The sequence below is a fragment of the Ptiloglossa arizonensis genome, chromosome 1 (genome assembly GCF_051014685.1).
Source record: "Ptiloglossa arizonensis isolate GNS036 chromosome 1, iyPtiAriz1_principal, whole genome shotgun sequence".
Taxonomy (NCBI): domain Eukaryota; kingdom Metazoa; phylum Arthropoda; class Insecta; order Hymenoptera; family Colletidae; genus Ptiloglossa; species Ptiloglossa arizonensis.
Genome location: NC_135048.1, coordinates 6,392,483 through 6,416,431, shown reverse-complemented (window position 1 = coordinate 6,416,431; position 23,949 = coordinate 6,392,483). Strand labels below are relative to the sequence as shown.

At 33.8% G+C, this 23,949-nt stretch overlaps 1 protein-coding gene across 1 annotated transcript in view; it reads right to left on the bottom strand.

The window, feature by feature from the left end:
• Apolpp (retinoid- and fatty-acid binding glycoprotein apolipophorin) overlaps nt 1-19,264 on the bottom strand; it is a 35,717-nt gene extending 16,453 nt beyond the window's left edge. The window contains exons 1-4 of the mRNA XM_076323822.1: nt 19,111-19,264; nt 1,072-1,098; nt 764-948; nt 145-327 (exon numbers count right to left, since the gene is read on the bottom strand). Of these exons, the coding sequence (XP_076179937.1) occupies nt 145-327; nt 764-948; nt 1,072-1,098; nt 19,111-19,186 (471 nt within the window). The 5' untranslated portion in view covers nt 19,187-19,264. The remainder of the gene's footprint in view (nt 1-144; nt 328-763; nt 949-1,071; nt 1,099-19,110) is intronic.
• Nucleotides 19,265-23,949: the final 4,685 nt, after the last annotated feature.

The following is a 23,949-nucleotide window of genomic DNA, read 5'->3' as shown; positions in this document are numbered from 1 at the left end:
GGAGAGATTTGCCAAATCGTTGTCAACGATCTTGTGAAGTTATTACAATAAAAAGTAAATAAAAATAGTAATGGGAACGATTCGGTTTAAATAAAGGAACTGTTCGATGAATCACTTCGTATCGTGTTGTTGCAATAAACGAACCTCGTGGTGAGTCGTCGTACCACCGTCCTGCATAATAGCCGACTGGAACATGGAAACAACTGCTCTCTTAATGTTAAGCGAGGCTTGAGAGTCACCGGGTTCAGTGCACAGTTCCGTGTCGATGTGCCCATTGTGGTAGTTGAACTGCACCGCATATTGTTCGACGTCCGGCGTGGATGGAGGCTGAAGAATATGATTAGCGATTTGCAATCTCTGCAGTGGCAACGCACAGCATGACTTCAAGCCAAATCAGAGGAATATAAATTTCAGCACAGTGCAAAAGTAGTTATACGACGTTGGTTCCGGGACAGAAGCGGAGGATATAGGTATAGAAGGAGGATCAGGATCGCAGGAGAAGGGGAGGAGGTATTCTACCGGTAAGATTGAGTATTCCGTTACCAAGGTGGGTCATCTCGTCGATAAAACAGAGCATCGATAAGGTGCAATGTTTTATTTTATCGATGGACTACCTCTATATCCGATGTCATACCAGAACCAATATTGTAGAACTGTTTGCGAAGGTACCAACTATAGTATGTTCCAACTATGTTTGCTTTGGCGTCAGGTCCTCCATATGGGGAAATTCGACGATTTGTTAACAAAGAGAAGAGAAGATTACCGCTCCATTAAGCTGGACATTCTTCAACCTCAACTGATGCAGGCAGTTTGACTTGACGGACAACTCGACGGTGGCTGACAGTTTGAGGGTCGCATCGCCCTGAGCATCGGTGACAGACGTCACCGACAATCCGTTCAGATTGTATACGTACGTATGCCCTTCCTGATACGCCTTACTTGTGTGCACTGTGATTTGCGGAGACAGGGAAAGCACAACGTTGATTAAGCGGTAGATACAACATTTCTAAACCTCTGTTTAAGCGTACGTAATCGACCTAAATCAGAGAATATTTCAGATTGAATACTTACTTCCATGGCAACCAGTTGTACATTTACCTGTAACAACACGAAAGATCAGTTATTAGTAAAGTGAACAGCTGGTGATGTCTATAATTGATGTTCGATAAACATTTGTATCATTAGTAACTTAACCGTTTTACTAAATTCTTGACTAAAAGTGATTTTCGTGGAAACTCGACCAGATCTATTCTCGAAGGATTCAAGTACAAATCAGACTCGGAGTCACAACGAAGGCATAGAAGACTTCGTGACTTCGTGGTCATCCTCGTTCTTGGTATCTATTTTAATTGCTCGTATTTATTTCGTTATCCAATCGACTCTTGTTAATTTTGGTAAGCGTTTACGCTCAATAGAGCCGGGGAGTCGTATCGAATAAGTTCAATCCGAGTCTTAAATCAATAATTTGAGGATGTCACCGTCATTAAGGATGTTACCACATCGAGATTTATTTCGGCGGTCGTATAAACACTACTCGGTGGCGCATAATAATGTATAACAACATAATAACCGAGATAATCATGCCAATAATGCGTAACGACATAATAACCATGATAATCGTACAGTAGTCGACAATAACAAAGACAATAAAGACTGACCAGTATCGCTTGCAGTCTCTAAAATTAATCACGCTCCGTATTAATCGTCTACCCGGTTACGACGGTCCCCCAAGTGCCTTTTTTTTTTATTCTTCAGTCCTATGGGCAATGAAACTTCTGCACTGTCGAAGGATTTCGAAACGTGACGCGAAACCTCGACTATCGTCGACGGGGACTGATAAATTGGGAACGTAAAAACGTTTCTGCGTGGGACAGCAACACCCCAGGCGATTGCACGTGCAAAATTCAGAATCCGTTTCACATTTTTTGCGGACGCTGAAATATTTTTGCACGCGGGTATCGCGAACTCGTGAAATTCTGAATCGATTCCAATCTTCGACGAACGTACGTCTGGGAGAGGAAAATGGTCATTGAAAAGATCGCGAAGATCTTCGAGGTGTCGAGTTTGTTAGATCAAGTCAAATAATAGAATCTTGTTGACACCAAATAGACTTACACTTCGCTTGGACAGGCTGGCTTGTACCGTGTTATTTGTTGTTTCTTTTTTCGACGAAACGATAAACACAAAGTATTTCTTTGCTCCCGAACTTTATTAAAACGTGACTTCTATATGTAATGCGGGACCTCCTTTGTCCTCTCAGATTCAAGAAGTGCGCGTAAATGGTATCGACCCGTGGGAAGAAAATAAAATGATTCTAAACGAGGCATTAAATATTATTGCTACGATATGCGGTGAGAATTTTTGAACAAAGCTGTTCGAAATGGTTTCTTCGCAATAAGTATATACAAATACATATTATGAGAAATTCTAACACGAAACCTAGAGGGATGGTCAATATATTTTATTGCAAACATACATAAGAAGATAAATGCAAGGGATGTATAAATATGTAAGAGCGAAAACCTCAATTCAAGTTCCTCAATTCTATTTGTTTTCGGTTGATACTCTATCCAATATGAATTAATATTCTATCAAGCAAAGAGAAATAGAAATTTCTGTGGTACTCTTGAGACTTAAAAAATCCTTAACAAATTGTGATTCTGGAAAATGTGAACAATTCTTTTAATTCATAAAAGGTCTAGGTTTCATTTGAGAAACGTGGTTCAATGACAAAAAAAAGCTGTTGAAAGCGTATTGTGTAACGAAATCCGAATAAATCGTGTAATGATATTTATTTATAAATTAAGTTTCCAGATAGGAAAATTATAATTTCCAAATTCTACGATTCTTTCTGCAAACTGTACCATAAGGCTCAACCACAGATACTAACACACACGTGTATGTTTCGTTTTTAGGTTATTTTAAATATTGTACAGAGACCGATCGTTTAAATTGTGAGTAATATTCGTAATTAAATATGGTAATATTACCAGAAGATTGATGGAAAATATTGGTCAATATCAATTGGAATTTTTGTTCATTCGAGAGAAAATAATTCAACCCTGAAGAAATTGAAAAGATCTCCGGTCCTTGTATTTCTATTTTTTTTTCTATTACTGTTTCCCTCTGTTGTTCATTACGGTCATTTAGAATATTAATGACAATCGAGTAACGTCGTTTGTTTCTGAACTTTTCGTAGTTGCGATTAGTGCATACGATTGATGATTTATGTCCTCGCGGTGCACGATATGCATGAGCAAAGAAAAGAAGTCTAGTCGATAAAAAATCTTATTGACTCGTTTTATGATCGATAACATTTTTACAGGCGGCGCTGATTAGTCCTAAAAAAGGCATATTTGTGCAGGGAGGTTGAACTTCGTAGTAAGGTCGCGTCGATAACGCGATAATCGTTAACTTTGCTGACCCTCGATCTTGAAAAGCTTATTTTTAGTCGACTGACTAACGACCGCTGGGATACGAAATTTGTACATAACAAATTGAAAGGAACGTGTAAAAAGATGATTAAATTGTACAATTTTATAGATAGAATAAAAATTTGTTTTCTAAGAACTAAACTGCCTGGTCGTGTCGACAACTTCTTTAATAACGTTTTCGACTGTTTTTTGTTGGTTCTCATTGGCTAGAAAAAAATTATGAAATAAACATTAACAAAGTCGAGAAAGAATTGTGGAATATTTTACTAAGAGAAATTTCTCGAAAAGTTTAAGCTACTGATAGAGGAAGGGGTTGTAATATGGTCCTTCGGTTTTATATTTCTTCTTAAGATTTGGTTCGTAATTTCAACTATTATCTGGGACAAACAGTGGAAGTAAAAGAAAAACGATTGAATCGAATTTCACATGTAATATGAAAATAATTCATTTTAAAAATCTTTTACGAAAGTGTGAGTAATATGATCGCTTAACAAAAATGATAAAAAATAATTCTTGAGTAATATTAGAGATGAAATGTGAGTCGATAAACATAGACCTATTGTTTATAAACAACAATAGCACACGTATTCCTCTTTCTCATACAATGTGCACTCGATGTGTATTCAGAATTCACAAACGAGGTTTTCAATCCGCATTTGACAACGATGGTTTATGAAATAATGTACATTGCTAAATATACATATTGTATCGGTATTATCAGGAGTTCCATGAAGAATCATGAAATAACAGTAGATAAGTTTCGAGACTCATACTCTTCATTTATTTCTGACTCCATTTTGGGGGATCAATGTGTACACACATCATTTTGGAAACTTTAAGTTTATATTTGATAATATAAAAGATCATGTAATCTTATTTATGAATACCGATTGTACATGCCTTTTTCCAAATGCATTCCAACTCGTAGGTCTTTAACTTTCTTAATTTACAAGAAACATTTATTTTTCGACAGGACGAAAACCTTTTCTTTTGCACGTTAGAACATTTCTGCTTATTACCAACAACTATGCTCCATCTAGTGTGAACGTATTTCTTTAATTATGTAGCCACTAGACGAAGCATTGTCACAATCAAAGATTGTCATCGATATCTTTGTTATAAATATGAAAATCACGAGGCAACTTACTAGCAGGAGGCTATAATACCACCTTGCCTTTAGTAATATACTTATAAAGTACATTGTTATAAAATTTTATAAGTATATTAATATTACTATATATATTGTACAATACACATATATTATAATATACAACATAAAAAATATAAACATATCTAATACTTAATTAAGAGAAACAAATTTTTGTTTAAAAATATATGTACGTAAACACACACGCATACATTTTTTTTTAAACAAAAAATTGTTTCTCTTAGTTAAGTATTACACAATTTTCCTTCCATTCTAGATTCTACTGATGCTTATTTGATACTTTTATTATTTTTTATCATGTTGTGATTTATCATGAGTGATCGAAAGCGTTATTAAAGAGTTCGTTAGTATTATGCAACGTTTCGTTTAAAACATTTCCTCCTAGAGTTTCAGTTGCAAGATTAATAGTTTTGGACGTATCCAAACTGTCGCTTTGGGAAATTTTAAAGCGCTTTCTTGAACTTCCGAGACTTTCAAAGTTGCGGAATTGAAGTTTACGATCTATAAGAAATCCTACGGTTTTACTAAGAACGTGTGATGTTCACAAAAGAACATCAACGTGTGTTACGTTATACTTAGGGGAAAGTCCGGCATAAAAGAAAACTGGACGTTTCGCTGGAAAGTTTGCAACAATTTGTCGTAATACGAGCGACTTTCAGTGATCTTTTGAAACTGAAATGCTTCTAATGTTCCGAGAGTCAGGCAACGTAACTTCCATACTCCTTTGTGAGAGAGGTCATGATAAATTACAATAAAAAAGTCGTCGGGACTTGTGCGCGTTTCCTGTCACGTACCGTCTCGCCATTTTTCCCTTTTACTGAATCCAGATTGGATTTAGCTGGGACCGAGACAGTGGATTCGCAGAAAATTGAAATTAATACATAAATAACGACATCTAGTGACTCCAGCTTGGTCAAACTAATTTCTCCAAATTATATCGTAACAGGTGCTTTTATTTTATGCGAAGTAACAGGTTGTGTAATACGATCTATAAGAGAAATCCTATGGTTTTATCCGTGAAACTTAATAAAGACGATGAGAGGAATTTTATTCAATTGTGTGGTTACAATTTTTCCTATATTCTTGAACAACATTTTAGCTATACTTTGTTCGATTTTTCGAACGTAATTGATAATAGCAACAAGTTACAAGGATACTAAGTTGTTCAATAAGTTTTGTCGTTCGATAAATCTTATTGAACGACCTATTATTAAAGAATTCAGTTTTACCAATTTATTTAGAATAGTCGAATGATGCAGATCTTAACGAATTCACTATAGCAGAAGTACTCAAAGTACTGATTAATTACGATTAGAGCAATTGTTGTTTGTGTGTTGTGGTTGATGTAACTAGGATGTATCGAATCAATGTGATTGAGTAGCAACGAGTCTATAATGTAGGGTTTTCCAACAAGAGCGATAGAAACTATCGCACATTAATGGAAAAATTTGTAGCCATTGCTTCGGTTGTTAATCGATCCATTCTAACAACGTAATGCAAGAAACAAAGAGAATATTTTTTTTCTAAAGGAAAGTGTTGCCGAGAATTGAAATTTTTCGATTTTACGATGCTCTCAAAAATTAGTCGTTTTTCGGACTTCTGTGACGTATTCGCTCCACTAAACTTAATCATGATGGGCGTTTAAATGGTACTGCATTCGTGTACAATGTCATCGAATATACTACAAAATAAAACGAGCAACATCAAATTATATTTCGTGATTTTCATTTTATTCAAAGTTGTATCGTTCTTATTGAGAAATCCTATACAATCTTACTTCGCTGTGAGTTCAATTTTCATTCTCTTTGTTTCGGGATTTTATTTATTACTATTGTGTGGTTTTTAATATTATGCATCGATCATCCAGTATGAAATTTCTTTTTGATCGATTTCAAAAATCTAATTCAATACTATATGATTATAAGTGACAAGTTCTGTTATAGCTTTACAAACGTTTAATTTAGAACAAAGTTAACGGGTGAAAATAAACAAAATAATGACGTACGACGTAATAATGATGTATTTTTCAATTTTAATATTTATCGCGTAAAAAGTACAATTTGTATCCGTAACCATATAACATTAACCGATTAAGTACGAAACTATTCTTTCTATTTTTTGTAGGTTGCATTCAACAATACTTTGTTCATTATGATAAAAGTGTTTCTCAAAGTTACGACATGCACAGAAGTGTTTAAAAAACATTCAAAGATAGAATCAGATAAGCTGGATAAGATAGAATTAGTTAACTAAGATTTCAGAATATTTAAAAATAGAAAAATCAAGTACTTCTTTCATTCATAATATATTAAAAAACGATTACAAAAGAATTACATTGCACTTGATTCAAATTTTATTTCGTTTAAAAATTGCACGATATTCGAATCAATTTCAATATCGGTAAACAAAATGTTCCCAAATGGTTGAATTACATTTGTGAAGAAAATGAATTTCTCTTCTCTGTTTTACCTTGTTGCTGGTTTGAACCAAAGGTAAAATTCTTATAAGATCATCGTTCGATAAATGAGTATCGCTCGCGGTGAGAAATCGAAGAAATTGAAGATCTGCAATTCCAGACCTGGAAGCTCGTGAAAGTACTGAAATGCGTTGTCGTCGCGTTTCTAGCGAGCAGCACAATTTCGAAGAACTTTGCCACGAGATGGCAGATTAATCGGTCAACCGCAATTGTAGTTTCTCGGCACTTCCATTATCCGATTATCAGAGATTTGTTCTTCCGCGTCGGCGCGCCTGATCGTTGTGGGGTTGCGGATGAAAATTGCAAGTGTCGTTCAATCCCCGGCCGTTTGAAATTTTAGTTGCCCACTAAGGACTTGGAAATTTCTCACGTGACCGTTTTAGGGTTTGTATTAGGTCTTTCACCGAGTGAAGAATCACGCTCAGGTGACTCAGACGAATGTCTGTTAAATTTCAGCGACGAGCGACGTAACTCGAAGATCGGGTCAAGGAGAAAGGAACTACTTACTTTTTCAAAAATGATAAATTCTGCCCCCTCCCCCTCCCGCATGATTTGCTTGAAATTTTACGTATTTGTAAATTTACGTTTGCGTTTGCAAATTTTTCCCAAAGTCTGTAAGAAAGTAGAAAACTGCCTGTATGAATGAATACAATGAAGTAACATTACCCAGTAATGTAAAAATCTGAAGATAGTTATTTTTCCAGATCTTTTCGATGCATTATTTATGCTACTTCTTGATTAACAAACTTCAAACATACAGTAGAAAATATATTGAATTAATTGTAACATCAGAATTATATGTTTCTTGTAGATTTAGGGACAATGGGGTTTGACGATGACAACATAGATCTACGAATGTAGAAAATTTGAAGCAAGTTTAGGGAAGGGTGATTTCTTAATTTTTTAATAAGCCTCTTCAACTACGAAGAATTCGTTTCATGACAAGAAAAGTATCTAATATTTATTATAACTTTCCCAGCGTATGTAGATCGAATATCTATTATTTCCTGATTCCTTATAATGTACAGATGTGTCAAGTATGTTAAAAAAAAAGGTTTTCCCTAACGAGAGCAGGAAATGACCATTTTTTATATAAAGTAGAGTATTTAAACGTCTGTAGGTACCTTTTTTTTAAGATACGATATCCAATTTATTGAACGATTTGTCTAGTACACTCACTTTTAACGATTCTAAATGAGTGTAATGCATGGTATGATTTACGCAAAAATAAAATACTTAAATTGGAAATTTAAGCGAATTTATATTTTGAAGAATTAGAATGTTATTTCAAGCTGAAAGTAAACTAGTACTAAGAACATATCGGTTCGAATAACTACAGCGGCGATATACAATAGAATACAGAAAATCGCTACTTTTCTGGAATATGAATATAAACATAGAAAATGTATGGGTACTTTGCTAGAGTTTGAATGTACGCGCGGTTGGTTTCTTTTATACATACGTATAATACATTTCTGCAAAAGGCGCCTGCTCCCCCACCCCTCCCCCTTCGAAAGAAAAGAAGAAAAGAATGTCCCTTCTTTTTACTCTTACTTTAATCAATTCAGTATTCTGTCACAATCTTTCATTCATCAAGTACAAAAAATTATACGAAGACAGAAATAAATGATATTTATTGTACCGTATGTTGCAAACAATCTAATAAAAAAAAAAAAACAAGAAATCAACGTGAAGTTCCAAGTAATATGTACAATTTTGTCGAATTAAAATTCAAGAATCGAGTCATTTAATAAATTATCATGCTTGAAGTTATTAAATCTCGACAATAAATGTATCAATATAAATAGGGATGTTTAAATTGTCTATATTCATTTACGATCAAAATTGTCAATTGTCCGATGTGCTTTCCTTGCATGTTTCAAGGCAGCCCCCTCCACCCCCCCTCTCCCGGCGTCTTCTAGAGTCGCGCCCTCTAGTTTGGAAAACACTGGTCTACACAGACGACAATGGCCGGCGTCGAGCATTGTCCTTTCTGCGCCGAAAGCAGAAAGACACAACTGCAAAATACGCACACACATGCGTGCACAAAGAGCGGCGTATCGTATCTAATCTATTTTATTGGGAAATAGGGACGTTAGATCAATTTACCAAATGTCCGGTTGAACACGGGGGACCTGTAATCATTTCAATGATATAGACCTCGTTCCAGGCGGTTACGTGCCTGCAAAGTACATACACTGGTACATACATAGATTAACCATTCCGTGCAATGTGTCTTCGTTACTGGAATTATGGTCATTTAAGCGAACGTTGGTTAGATCGCGAGGCTGAGCTAAGAGCGCCGCGAGCATAATTTACGCCGCTTGTAATTCCCCGTAATATATTGCTTCGGGCGAGGAGCACTCGCGTGCCGATCGCGCGGAAAACTACGGGACTGGCACATCCGCTTAACAATTTTCCGAAGACGATTACGGTCCGTGGTCGTTTCAGGTGTTCACTGTTGATTCTCGACAATTCTTTTTTTTTTTTACCGATTTTTCGCTTTTCGATGATTTGTTTGGAAAACAAAACGTTCGATCGAGAGAGACGCGATAACGCTAGTTGAACAGAGACGAATACGTAACGATACTTTCCAATGAAAAAGTTGTGGAGCAATGAACTTAATTGTTTTTCTTTTCAGGAAATGTAGAGCTCAAAGGTTTGCCAAGTGTTTTTACATAAAATTTCATTCTTTTGAGGATTCGTTTAAAATATTTCTCGACATTTTTTAGAAATAAGGAATATACACCGAAGAAACTATTAAATCCTCAAAGGATACTCCTAGGCCAATTTTGTGAAACATCTAATCAGTTCTTTAGACGAGGATACAATATTTAAATATATAGTTTTATTGAAATCCGTTTAGTCGTTTGGATGAAATCATGCATGTATATATTAAACAAAAATTTTGGTTTAATAATCAAAATTTCTAATATTTTTCTCGATACAATACTTCTATTCTTCACACGTATGTCAGGTTTTTAATAAAACTGGCTGGACAAAGATGATGGATATTGTAGAGTGAAAGTTATTCTATATACTGACGACAATAAAGTTGGAGTTTTCAAAATTTGGTTTGTAATATTCCGAAAGATGTTTAATATCCCGAATATTAAATATTGGTGTAATTCGATGATATGACTATCCAAGTAATTTACACACGGAGGAAATTTGAAGTGAAATTATGCGAGATCATACTTTTCATCTTGTCGTACTCTTCTTATTTCATACAATATGAAAATAACTACTTCAAGGTTTATATAAAAGTTTTATTATATCCTTTAGTAGATCCTTGAAACCTCGCAATTCCCTGTCTCGTACCTAGATACAGTATATGTATGTATGTATATTCCCCAAAGGAGTTCTTCGTTCCGTATTAATAATTAATTACCAAATGTTTCTTACCCCCATTAAGAACAGAAAGATAATTCTTTCTTGGCTATTCAATTTTAATCGCATTAGAATTTTTGTATTTTTTTTTTTCTAATGTAAGAATTATGCAACGTTTCATTTGCAAAATTGGTGAAACCTAACCTGGACAATAGTGGATTTAGGGAAAGGTGGATGAAGCATAAGCGTTTCATGACAGTTTTCGTGAACTTCGACAGTATTGTTTACGAAGTCATTCCTTATTCACGTATCTGCCCCTTAGGCGAGATAAGAAATATTTTCTGCGTTCGCGGAGTCCGATAAACTTACAGGATTAACATGGGGAAGCTTAACAAGCGTGCTCGTCTTAATAACAACTCGTTATAGAATAACATTTTTTCCCCGAAGCCATTGGTATCGAGAAAAAAGACTGGGAATCTTTGAATAAAACAATTGATAAAGTTCAGCGGTTCTCCTTACGAATCAGTATATACTACATTTCAAGGTTAGGTTTAATGCCAACATTTTATTTCTATTACCGCATTTTGTATTTTAGAATTACTACCAATTGTTTGTATCCACTTTTTCTGTTTTCTTTTCAGGGTTATATAGTCTATAGTACAATAGAAATGTATTATTATTTGCTTTTTAAAGTTAAAAATTGATAAATTTTCCATAACTGGTTATGGTGAATATTTCAATTTGATTAGTAAATGTGTTGATGGTACTTAATTGGCATAATAATTTTAGTAATTAAATTTTGATTTCCTTTTCTTGATTTTTATCATTGTTTCGCAAAGAAATATTTCAAAACGTATGTTGAATTTGATAAGGGTAACTTATAAGAAGCATTCCATGAAAACATGGCATTTCTTCACTGAGAACCACTGAGACACCTTCGCAAAGAACGCGTATACACGACAGAATTTAAACTCAATTTCCTCGGCAAACAAGTCTCGTATAAAAAAAAAATTGATTTCAGTTTTTACTCATTTTTGGAGGAGAAGCATCTCCCGCCAGGTCGTATTACAAATTACGCCCCCGCCATAGCAGCAATTTTATCTAAATTAGTTCAAAAGTGATCTCTCCAATTTTCCACGATTACACCTTGGAGTAAACTTAAACTCTGATTAAGCGAACATGCTATGCACTCTCGGCCCTTGTACGAATTATTCATGATTTTGTACATGTAAATATTCGACAATTATTATTATTATTATTCTTTAATATGTCGACGTATTCAAACTTTATGAAATTGAAATTTTTCATTTTTCATGTATATAAATTATAGAAAAAAAAAGAAAAAATTAAAACGAGAAATATATAATCTAAATATAATGGATTTGTTTGAAAGATCGATCTCTAAAGAGAATAATAATAAAGAAATTATTATTTCAAAATTGTTTTTGAAAAGTTTCACCCTCGTGAATGTTCGCGTAATGAACTTTAAACATTGTCCCGTGTGCAGAAATGGGACAACAATAACGGCGAGCGAGCGTTGATAATGATTCAAAGAACTCGCTGGTTAATCATTGTCCATCATCGTTCAACTAACTTCGTGGACAATAGGAGCACGCAAAGCGGAGGAAGTCTTCTAGATCATTGATCCCATCGCACTGTGCTTTTGTAAACAAGCAACGTAACGTTTCGAAACATTGAACGGAAAATTTCTTCAATTGTGTTGTGTTTCAATACTGGTTTAAGCATTTAAAACTTGTTGAAATCATATCGATACCGAAACCTGGCAAAAATTTAAACGATATTTCCTCGTATTTGCTCATTATATTTTTACTTGCTATTTCTAAGTTATTAGAAAAATGATTATTCCACAGAATCAATTCATTTCTAAACAAAATTTCAAATCACCAATTTGGGTTCCGTAGGTAATACACAATTATTTAACACTACCATCGTGTGGTTCATGCAATGAATAAATCTCTAAAATAGAAAAAGGATTGCATATCGGCATTTTTGGATGTAAGTGAAATATTTGAGAAGGTACGCTGCGATGGATTCCTAGATAAAATAAAACTCTACTTAAGTGAACGACTACTCAGAACGAAAACAAATTACGAAGTTAAGGATACCCTTCCTAATTAAAGTCGGAATGTCACAGGGCAGTGTACTGAGCTGATTTCTATATCTATACATGTATGGATATAAATGTGTATGTGTAATATAGATACGTATTATATACCTCAGAGTTTCCAATAATATCAGAGAACGTAATAAGAATTTTTGCCAACGACACTGCGATACTTGCAAGCTATGAAAATTAAATGGAAAATTAAAATGAATAAAGCAAAATCATCACACGTTACTTTCACTCTGAGGAAATGCCCACCATTTTTCACGAATAATACAATAAAACCAAAATCATCATTTTATTGTAGAACTTTATCTAAACAGTAAACTCAAGTGGAGAAAACACGTAAAAACAGAAAGAAAGCGGATCGTACTGAGACTCAAAGATTGGTTACTTCATAGAAGATTAAAATTATCATTGAAGAACAAAGTCTTTGTTTATTAAGCAATCATAAAATCTATACGCAGTGTATAGTTCTATGGTATAGAACTATAGTGATGTGCTAACTCGTCTAATGCTCCTCTTCAATAAAACTGTTTTCGAAGATCTTTGCATTCCATTCATTACAATTGTTATCCAAGAACAAAATGTCAACCATCACAGTGAACTAATAGCTCACAGTAACGCTATTTACATCGTGATATGCATCCAATAAAACTGTTTTCGAAGACCTTTGCATTCGATTCATTACAAATGTTATCCAAGAACAAAGTGTCAACCATAACAGTGAACTAATAACTCACACTAACGCTATTTGGGCAACCACAGCAGGACGATAGAAGACTCAAAGGATTCTAGCCAATCGACATCACGTAAGGTGAAAGAGGTCTCTTCATTGACAGAGTCCTCATTGTATCAGTGTATGGACACTGTCAGGTCCTACATTAGTTTAAGGAATGTCAATCCTGATTGCTAATATAAATACAAAGGAAAGAAGGGATATTCAATCATATCGATAAATTTTGTTGAAAATTTGAAGAAAATATCTCCTTTCAAGTTCTCGAAGGATCCTTAACCTCAATCGAACGCAGACGTAAGCAAACCGTCCTTGGAGTCTTGACCCATTTTTTTGCGGCGACTTCATTTTCGAGATGGGATTTTGAAAAATTCATGCGAAACTTCTGAGATAAATATTTTCTCTTGTTTTCTAGAGAAGCTGTATGCTTAGTATTACCCCGAAATTTATTTTTCTACCCGATGTCTGCCTTAAAAAATTTTTATTTAAAGACTGATATATTTATTTAATTGTTTCGTTTCAGTTCTATATTATTTCAATTATCAATGTTCCGGTTCGGTTTTAGTTCTAGAATCAATATATTTTCTCTGATAGAAATTTATGTTACACGTGCTTTCAGCTTTTGTACTCAGGTTAATCCATCATTTTTCATCGAGACGTGTTTAAAATGTTTGGCTTCAGATCCTCATGAAGTCAAGACATTGTCCACTTAAATGATGTGAAACCTTGATTTGAGAACAATGTCGTATTTGATATTAAGTTGAATATAAAATTGGTATACTAACGAGTTCTCATTAAAAATACAAAAGAACTTAGAATTTGAGCTATGAAGTAGAACAAGACTTTTACAAAAATTTAAATTAGCTCGATGAACAAAGTTCTCGATTGACAAGAATATTTTGTAAATTTTTACAAAAGAGATTTTCAATAATCGCCGAAACATCAAGATGTTATTAGCTATTAATCGTTTGGTATGTTACTTTAAAGTGTTTACTTTAGTGGTTTAGTTTATAAGTTGCGAGTGTAGAGGTCAAAGATAATCGTACAAATCGAGCGGCTATCAGGTTTATTTTAGATGTCGTCCTTATGTCAGTCGACTTAAATATTGGTGTTAACGTTATGTAAATTAATCGTACATTCACTTGTAATTATTTAATATTCGAGTTTCTATTAATATAGGAGTGAGTATATTGACAGTGAAATGGAATTATGTCAGTCAGATACTAGGGTAGAACAAGAGTAGACATTATAATAGAACAAGAGTAGACATTGAAATTGAAGAAAAATAGACATCAGAGTAATACAGTAATTAGTAATGAGACTGAAAAAAAAACAAATAACACAAGGGTAGGCATTACAGTAAACATTACAGCAAAACAAAAGTAGCCATTAAAGTAGACGAGGAGTAGACTATAGAATAATAACAGTCGTTAGAGTGAAAGGAAGTGGCAAGAGAATAATAGTAGTAATCGAAACAGAAATAGAATTAACATTCTAGTTGAACGGAAATAAATACTGGAATAAATAGTAAGTAGCTACCAAAGTAATACAAGAATAATCATTAGAGTAAAAAGAACGAAACGTAACAGAATGATAGAAAAAATAGAGATATATTAACCATTTCGTAGTTGCCTTTTTCATTATCAATGGAAAAGAAGAAATTTCGGAGAAATTCCTCGCTTATTTCTCATAATTCAATTTTGTACAATTAATCTCTGATTTCGACATCCGTCTGTTGCGTTAATCTGTCTATTCTTACACAATGAATAACCTTTTAACATGTAGAACGGAGCGAAACTCGTTTACTCTCTTTCTATCTCATAACGGGTTAATAGAAAACATCGGATTAAAGCGAACGATAATCCATTGAATCTGTTTAGTTGTTTTTAGAAATAGGTATATCTCGTCTTTGATTTTGACACCACGTCGCCGTTTATAGTGTACATAAATCTTTATGCTGAATACGTATCTGCGGGGGTGAAACTTATTTACTTGGTCCACGTAGAATTCCTCGGAGATTCCAAAAGGGTAGTTCCATGCATTTTAGAGACGCGTGTACGTCGAGACGACCTGAACAAACTTGAATGAAAATTTGTTGCTGCGTAGGGTAGTTTACACCCTCATTGTAGACAGCCAATGGGTTTCTCGCGTAAATTGAATCCACCAAGTTGTTAAAAATATTTATCTTACTCGCTGCGCGTGTGTCATGCACTTTTAAAACAGAGTGATATTGATAAAACTATCTTTTTATTCCTCTAAGCAAGATGAGATCGTACACCATATTGGTTTTTAAAAAATTAAAAAATTGTGATGAGATGAGGAGGTTATATGCAGGAGGTCGTTCGGGAAGTTTCTGTGCTACGTTGAGGTTATGTGACACTTAGCCAGAAACAGTTTGTCGATGATAAAGTAAATTGTAAGTTCAACCGAGTATAGAATTAGAATGGTGATATTCTACGGATACTTAAGGGAATGAAAAATTGTGATGCGAAGAGTAGATTAAAAAATTTGTTTTCCTTCGTTAAGTGCATATGGCACTTAGCCAGAAACAGAATTAGGTTAAATACTCCACTGTAACATAAAGAATTATAAGAATGTCAAGAATGGTATCTACTCAGAATTGTCAAGAATGGTACCTTCTCAGAAGATCCCTTATTTTAAATTATTATTATTATTTTGTTTTAGTGTAGATTTAAATTAGATATGTATCCATGTACCTTAATGCAATTTGATAAGTCACGATAACGTTTGATGAACTTGATTTTTAGGTTATTTACAAAATGTGTTTGTTTTATTTTTACCACAAAGTATAATTAACTCCAAGGAATCTTACTCTTTGTGTAAATAATTCAAATATTTATGGTTGTCAGGCAATCAAAGTACACGGATATTCAACAATTTTAATTTTTGGAATATGAATTGATATAAAAGCGTTAGAACACGAGAGATTATTGTAGAAATTTACTAATAGGTATCCGGGTATCTGATTATCCATGCAAGGGTTAACAAAGTATAAAACAATAGAAATATAATTTACCGGATTGTTCAAAATATTTCTATAATTATCTTATGTATTCTATTTCCAGGATATGTTAACGTGGTCCAAATAAAATAATTTTGAATTTAGCGTTCAATTAGGATTAGGTCGAGCTTCAGGAATTTATTAAAATTTGAAAGAATGTGACATATTGCATCATTTTTATAATCAATTGTTTTTTAATATAAAAAATGTTTGAACTACTTTGTACAAACAATATGTAAATTTCAATAATTTGTTATTAAAATACCTAACGGATTAACGAAGTGGTGTCATAATTTGGTGTGAAGTTATCGAGATTCACCTGATAATGTGCACACCTTCGAACAAAGAGAAATTAATGAAGTTTCAAGGGAATTGAGTGTTCTTAAGATCCTCTAAAATTCTATTAATCTGTCGCGATAACATTTATTAGAGACGAGATGAAGAACTTGGCAAATATCGTTAATCTTCAAAACAGATAAAAGAGTTACGAGACTCTTCGCGAATTATTTCACAAATTAGATAATCGGATGGTAGAAAAACTGTGTTGATTTCGAAGTTAAAATATTCTAAAAAGTAACAAGATCCACCTTTTAAAACAATTAAAAAATTTTCTTTTGCAATATCATTGAATTCATTACTTTATAAATTGTGCGAATACTTAACCGAATTTTTAGGTTAATTCGTTTTAGGTTAGGAAACATTTCTAAAAAGATTCGATAAAATTTTCAGTAACCCCAGAAGCATCTAAGAGATATTCGAATCATTTTTGCTTACTTTTATGTTATAACATAGGAGAAAGTTCTTCAAGAAAAGGAAAGAAATTTGATGAAAAATTCATCAGCTTGAAATTTCTCGATTCTATAAAATTTGTCCCCAGCTCCATAAATAATTAACATCAAATTTCTCTTTTATTACAATGCTGGCAAAAGCTCCATATCTTTTTAAAGGGAAAAAAAACACATCACTTTCTTTCAGCATTTTATCTTGTAGAAAAACGGTCTCTCAAGTAAGAGAAAACCACCAATTTCCTTTGAAAGGTGTACGATAAAAAAAAGGGAGCGCATTTACTCGTCTGTACGACCTGACCGTAGCCTCAAACTTTCTTGTGAAAAAGATGCATCATTTTTTTTCTAATTCTCTCATAAAAGAGTGATTCGAGTGACAGAGAAAGAGATAGTTATTGCAATGCAATTCACGAACAAATTACCTAGTTTTTTGAAAAGAAAATGTATTGCTTGCCACGTTATTCGTTTACGTGAAGATCATTCTCGGGACTGAAGGGTATGTTAGTCACCTCCATTACCAATAAAACTCTCGAGTTTTCTTCGGAAAAAAGTGTACCGTTCTTTCTCTAATTTTGCTTCTCCAAAGAAACTTTCATGACAAAAGAGGGGATCTGCTTTGATACTTCCCTTCGAAACTTGCAAAAGTCTCGAAACTTGCGTTAAGGAAGATGTATTATTTCTCTTTTGATTCTCAACCATACGGAAAGATATTTTTACGACAAAGGAAAGCGTCTAGCCATTTTTCGTTTTGTTAATCACAAAAGTTTGAAATCTTTTTCTAGCGAGATTGTAGCAATTTTCTCCTAATTTTGTTCTTTATCAGAAATTATTATTACGACCATTTTACGATCGAGAAGAATTTAAAAGTATAGTAAAGCAAAAATTGTTTCCCCAGAATTCATAAAAATTTCGCGTTCACTTTCAATTAAAACGACGTTTATTTGTAGTTTTTCTCTTAGTAGCAATAAACTTTTTTGTCGAGGAAAGGAAATGAAACATTTCCTGGCGTAGAAAATACATCATACCACACTCTTCCTCTAATTCTATCCTTGAAAATCCAATTTCTAGTTAGAAGTTAATGCCCCCTTTTGTCACTCACGAAGAATACAAATTTTTTTCTAAAAAATCTATGTCACTGTCTTTTCAATTTTTCGCAGTTACATTAATAAACTTACTATTACTAAAAAATATATCGAACAACAGAAATTAATCTTAGTCCTTTTTCTGTTATTCTGCAAGTCTCCAAAATCCTTGCCAAGAAAGTGAATACAAGAATACCTTTGTTTTTCGAGAAGTCTCATCTTTTCCAAAGAAGATATCACTTTTAAGCTAAAGGGAGTTTTTGAGATAGAACTGATCCCAAATATTCCCTTTTAGCACCCATAAAAGTTAAAAATTTCTTCTTCTCACATTCTCCTATTTCTAATTTTCACAACAAAAACTATTCCAGTCAATCAAAATTAGCTGCGGTCTTCCCTTTCATCACTCTAAAACACTGCAAATTATCTATAAAAAAGGTAAACAAAAATGTATTTCTCTTTCTCAAAAGGTTCTCCCTCCTTGTAAAGAGCTACTCTAGTTTCACTTGTGTCTTTCTGTCGTCTATAGATATCCGAATATTTCAGAAACAATTACACCATATTTCTTCAACTTTGTATTAAAATTTATGGTAAGTTTTTCGTTTCATCACTCTTAAGCAGCCCAAATGCTTGATAAAAAAAACTGAAGCGTAGACTATCCTTCTTCAGAAAGACTTTCTTCCTAGAGAGTTACTTTCAAGTAGTTTCGCTCATCGTTCGAAGAGATTTCAAAAAATTTTCCTGAAAATAGATCATTTTCTCCCCTCGAAAGAAGAAAAGAAACGGTTTTAGATCCCAGCTAGTTCCCTTCTCCCAGAAACTGAGCTAATCGGATGTTTACTGTTTCTTGTTGCCCTTCTATTGTCCCATAGTTGTTTCTCGGTTTCCAAAGAAGGAGTTCAATTTGTTTTCTTTCGCGAGAAAAAAGAAAATCTATCTATCCTCGTCTACTTACCGGCCGATACGACAACCACGTAGAATACTGTGAGGCAGACGAGGACCGCCACCGAGAGTTCATGTGGTTGCCCCATGATGTCCCCGTAGACAGAAGTCTCGGACTTGTAGCACTGTCACACAATATCAGCCGTGGACACGATGCGGCCGCGAGAGAACACCACAAAAGCACCGATGCTTTTCTTCGTGCGTGCTTTTATGCTCTCGTGGCCTCCCTCCTCCGTACTTCATCAGTGTTCCCTATGGCTGCTGGACATTGGCATACGGTTCGTGTGTACTTTATTCATCGCACTGACACTGAGATAACGAGATCCCAAGCCCTCCCGCACAAGGAAACAACCGACGAAGTAGAGAACGTTCGTCAGGAGGTCGTGTCCAGATCCTTGAACGTTCACCTGAGCCTGTGGTAATCGATCGAATCGAACACTTTGTGCCCGACGCTTGACGCCTGGTTGTTTGTCATTCCTCGTTATTCGTCATTCCACGCGTTTGTCATTTCCTCGTGCACCGTTTCCAGAGCATTGGCATTCGTTTGTTGTCCAAGGAAATTGACGAACATCTCGTTTGTCGCGGGTGGAGGGTTGCCTTCACGTTGGACTCTTTTGAGTTAGTTTAGATGTCTCGAGGATTGACGCAAGTGACTCTCTAGGATTGCATTGTTATGGTTTCCTCGCAGGCGGTATAATTCGCTCGTTTTGTTATTGAGTGAAAAGTGACGAGTTATCGTTTAAATTATTGAATATTGACAGTAATTTTCTTGTTCTTTTTTCTTTTTTAGCGAGCGACGAATGTATTCTCTGTTTAAATTGTTCCTTAAGTTTAAATCCATACGAAACATTGTTTGGGGAGACAGATTAGATGTACGAAGCATCTAACTATCTTAGAGCTGACTCACGGGATTGAATTTTGTGATTTGTTTGTGACAGTAATTTGTTTGTTTCGTTATCGAAAGAAAAATAAATCCATTGTTTGCTTAAATTACCGAGTACATTTAAATTGATATGACACATTGCTAATTCGGAGACCTGTGGGGATAGATTAGGTACCTCGAAGATTGGTGTAGCTGATTCTTAGGATTGAGTTTTATGATTCGTTCGTGAGAGTAATTTTCTTGTTTCATTGATGAATGAAGAATATATTATTTGTTTAAATTGCTGGTTACATTTAAATTAATTGGAAGATTGCTAACTTGGGGCCCTTTGGAGATAATTCAGGTATGTCGAAGAATACAAAACATATCGAAGATTCTCTCGGATGCTTCTCAAAATAGAATCTCGTGATCGTTTCATATTTTCCATGTTGCACGAAGGAGAAAGTATTCTTTTAGTTTATTTATTACAGATTATTGAATAGGCAATTTTGGGAATTATTTAAGTACTTTGAGAATCAGTACCAGGGTGCTCCCTAAGGTGAACTCTTATGATACATTAACGATTGTAAGTGTATATCTAGCTAATGAATTAGAAATTTATTTTTTAACGTAAATTGCATATTTATTTTAAACTGTTATAAAATGATTACAACTTAGGTTCGTTTACAAATTGATTAAGTAGATTTGGTGTGAAGTACAGTTTGGGACAGAATTCTACTCTTTTTTTTTAGATTGTCTTGGACATTTTTTTGGTAGACACTTTATTTATTCGAAGATCGTATTTATTCAAGATTACGTACATCTCGTTTTGTATTTTCTTTGTTTTCTCTTTTAACATAAGATGTTAAACTCTCCATTGAATAGAGATTGAAATTCTTGTCAGGTTTCTTAGAATCATTCATCACACACGTTGTATCGTAACACTGATTATGTTAATAAATGCCAACTTGTACGACAATAAGATTGAGTTTTCAATCATTTTCTCTATTTATTTGAACGGGAGAAATTTATTTTATGACAAATTACACATTAAGAGATACATCTGTTGTTACCGTCGCATCTATTCTTATCACTGTCATTAAATAATAAAAGTTCTCATTGCAATAATAGGAATTATTATCCATTGTAATTCTTCCAATTTAAAATACTATTTTATATAAACAAAACATAATCGTATGTCTCGTATACAATGTGTAACAGATTTCACGATACAATATTTTCTTTTACATGCAATTTCCAAGTCATTTCTTTTAATATTTAATAACAGGAGTATTCGTTGTTTATATATTAATAGAACTAGAGCACTTTTCGAACATTAGCAACAGCTCATTTTTTAAAAATAAGTGCTTTCGTTAACTCGAAGGAGACAATGTGCGAAGGTTAAAAATAACTTTTGAAAAAAGAATAGAATCTTTTTCGAGGTTCATTTTATAACGAGATTTTCTGTAACAGTGGTGTTGTGTGCGCTGCTACGAGAGATTTTTAAGAATGATACCGAAACGTTACAACGCAGACACTGTATAAGGTATAGTGACTGGAGAGCAATTTCTCGGTGAGGCTCGCTACTGTTTCAGCGTAATTGCATTCCACTGGCTGGAACAATTGTTAGAAAGAACGTCGTATCACTTAGCTAAAGATCCACTAGAACGTGAATTTTCTCACATAGATCGATGTCAAGTAATTTGCCAAAGTCTTTTAAAACAATTTCCATTGTTCGTTTTGTCTTTGAAAAAGAGTAGCAGTCAGTGCAATTTTCTTGCACCGTATAACGACTCGATAAAACGTGAATTATTTAAATTGAAGATGAAGAAGAAATATTCTTGCTCCGATACATTTCTGGTACATTGAGAAAAGAAGGAAATGCATTCATTATTCAGATTCACTTGCATCATCGAGAAATCAATAGTGCATTTGATCTTACCGAAGTGTATACTTAATTTTTAGTAGTTGCCATTCTTGAATCTATTTCAATCACTTCACTTTCGAGATTATTATGTTTTTGGTAATTATAGTTTGATTCTATTAGTTTCAAAGATGAAAGTATACATACGCTAAATTAGTATTGTTTTTTCGTGCATTAATTTCGTGCACCTTCAATTCACGTAATCCCTGTTGTTTGGAAAAATCATAAAGGGAAACAAAATTGAACGAGTAATAGGAAGATGTTACGTTAACATCTATTAGTGAACGTTTTTATTTTTTCATTCAATTTTTTCTATAACTTTCAACCCTCTTCCATTTCTTGGCAGTTTGTTTATTGCTTTTTTGCTCTTTTCTATATTTCTCTATTACCATGTAAAACGTTTCAATGTTTCTCAGTTTCTTTCACATATGTACATATGTAAATAGCTCAAATTATTTGTCAATCCATTTTTCAGTACCTATTTGTTTGTCCTCACTTCTACGCATTAACCTTTTCATTATTTTCTGCATAAAAAAAAAACAATTCAACCAATAATTTCTGAAAACAACTGAACTTACACAATAATACAAATTTACTGCAGAAAAGTGCATTTAACCTTATCAAAGTGTTTTTACAATTGGGAAACTCTGTGTGTTGTTGCACGTGGAATTATCTGTACTGCATTATACGTGGGTTGTTATTATGTTATGTAAAACCATGTCATACAAGGTTGTACTGTATTTTTCTTTTACTTGAGGTTATTCCTTTCCCATGGTAAAGCAAACTTTTAATGATCAAACATCATTTAAGCGATTGAATCTCTTGAATAATATATTTAATCTAAACATTGATAATAAGCTGCGCATTTTTAAACAAATACTCCCTAGATTCACCATAAAGTTACGATAGATTAATAACAGAACGTAGTTATATCTCGTCGATGTATCGTGAATACTTAGTCTTAATTTTTATTTATTATTATTTTCTTCACTCAATACTTTATTTTACAATGTGCAGTGTTGTGTCCCATGGTAATTTGTACTTATAGATGCTCCTTGTAGATTGTATTGTATCGAAAGTTTCTGACCTACAATTTTTGCTAATGCATTATGGCTGTCTGTGTAATCTGTTTCGTCAATCACTTTGCATGCTATGCACGATGTGTTCTATTGTTTTCTTTTGCTGATAATACTATCTGCATGTGTCTGTATCTATATTTTCTTTTATTATGTGTTTTTTCATAGTTTTTTGTGCCTATGACCCTGTCCTGTATTGCTATGATAAATCCTTCCATTTTTATACAAAGTTGTCATATAATGATTCTTTTTCCCATTTTTCTTTTTTCTTCTTCTGCTGTAAGTATACAATTGTTTCATTGTGTATTTTCCTGTTGTAAGTTGAGCAGTGTGTATTGTTTGTGATGTAATCGTGGTTCTCTCGATGCATGTATTTGGGTGTTGTTAGTAGTATTATTGACATTATTATTATTACATCACCAGAATCATTGGACTCGTATAACATTCAGATTTGGATCTTCATCGATCATTTTTCCAAAACTATACCATCTTAGTTCTTTCCTAATCTTTTTCTCACCTTATCCATGCCGATGGTCAAAGACCAAAATTGCAAGAAACAACTGTTATAATATTGAAAAATATATTCTCTTGGAGAATGATGTGACGCTCCGAATTTTCGAGGTCGATTTTATTCAGGGTCGTTCCTGAGAAGACGCAATATCGCGGATTCAATGTTTAGTTGCGGCCAGAGATAAATCGATTTGTGATAGTCCTGCGTCACATGAAATCGCAATTTTTTTTTTATCTCCAGAGACCTACGGCTTATCGCGTCGCGTGATTTCCTTTTTTCTTCTCTAGATTGTTTCTCGTGGATTGCGCGCGCAGCGTGGTTAGCATTGCTTTAATTGCTGCACACCGGAAAAAAAAAAAAAAAAATAAATGGATGGAATTGAAGGCAAACACGCTTCATTCATATTTCGCGGTAGTTTCCAAAAACGGATTCTACGCGATAGCTGAGTGAATATATAATAGCGATGAATATGGTACAAA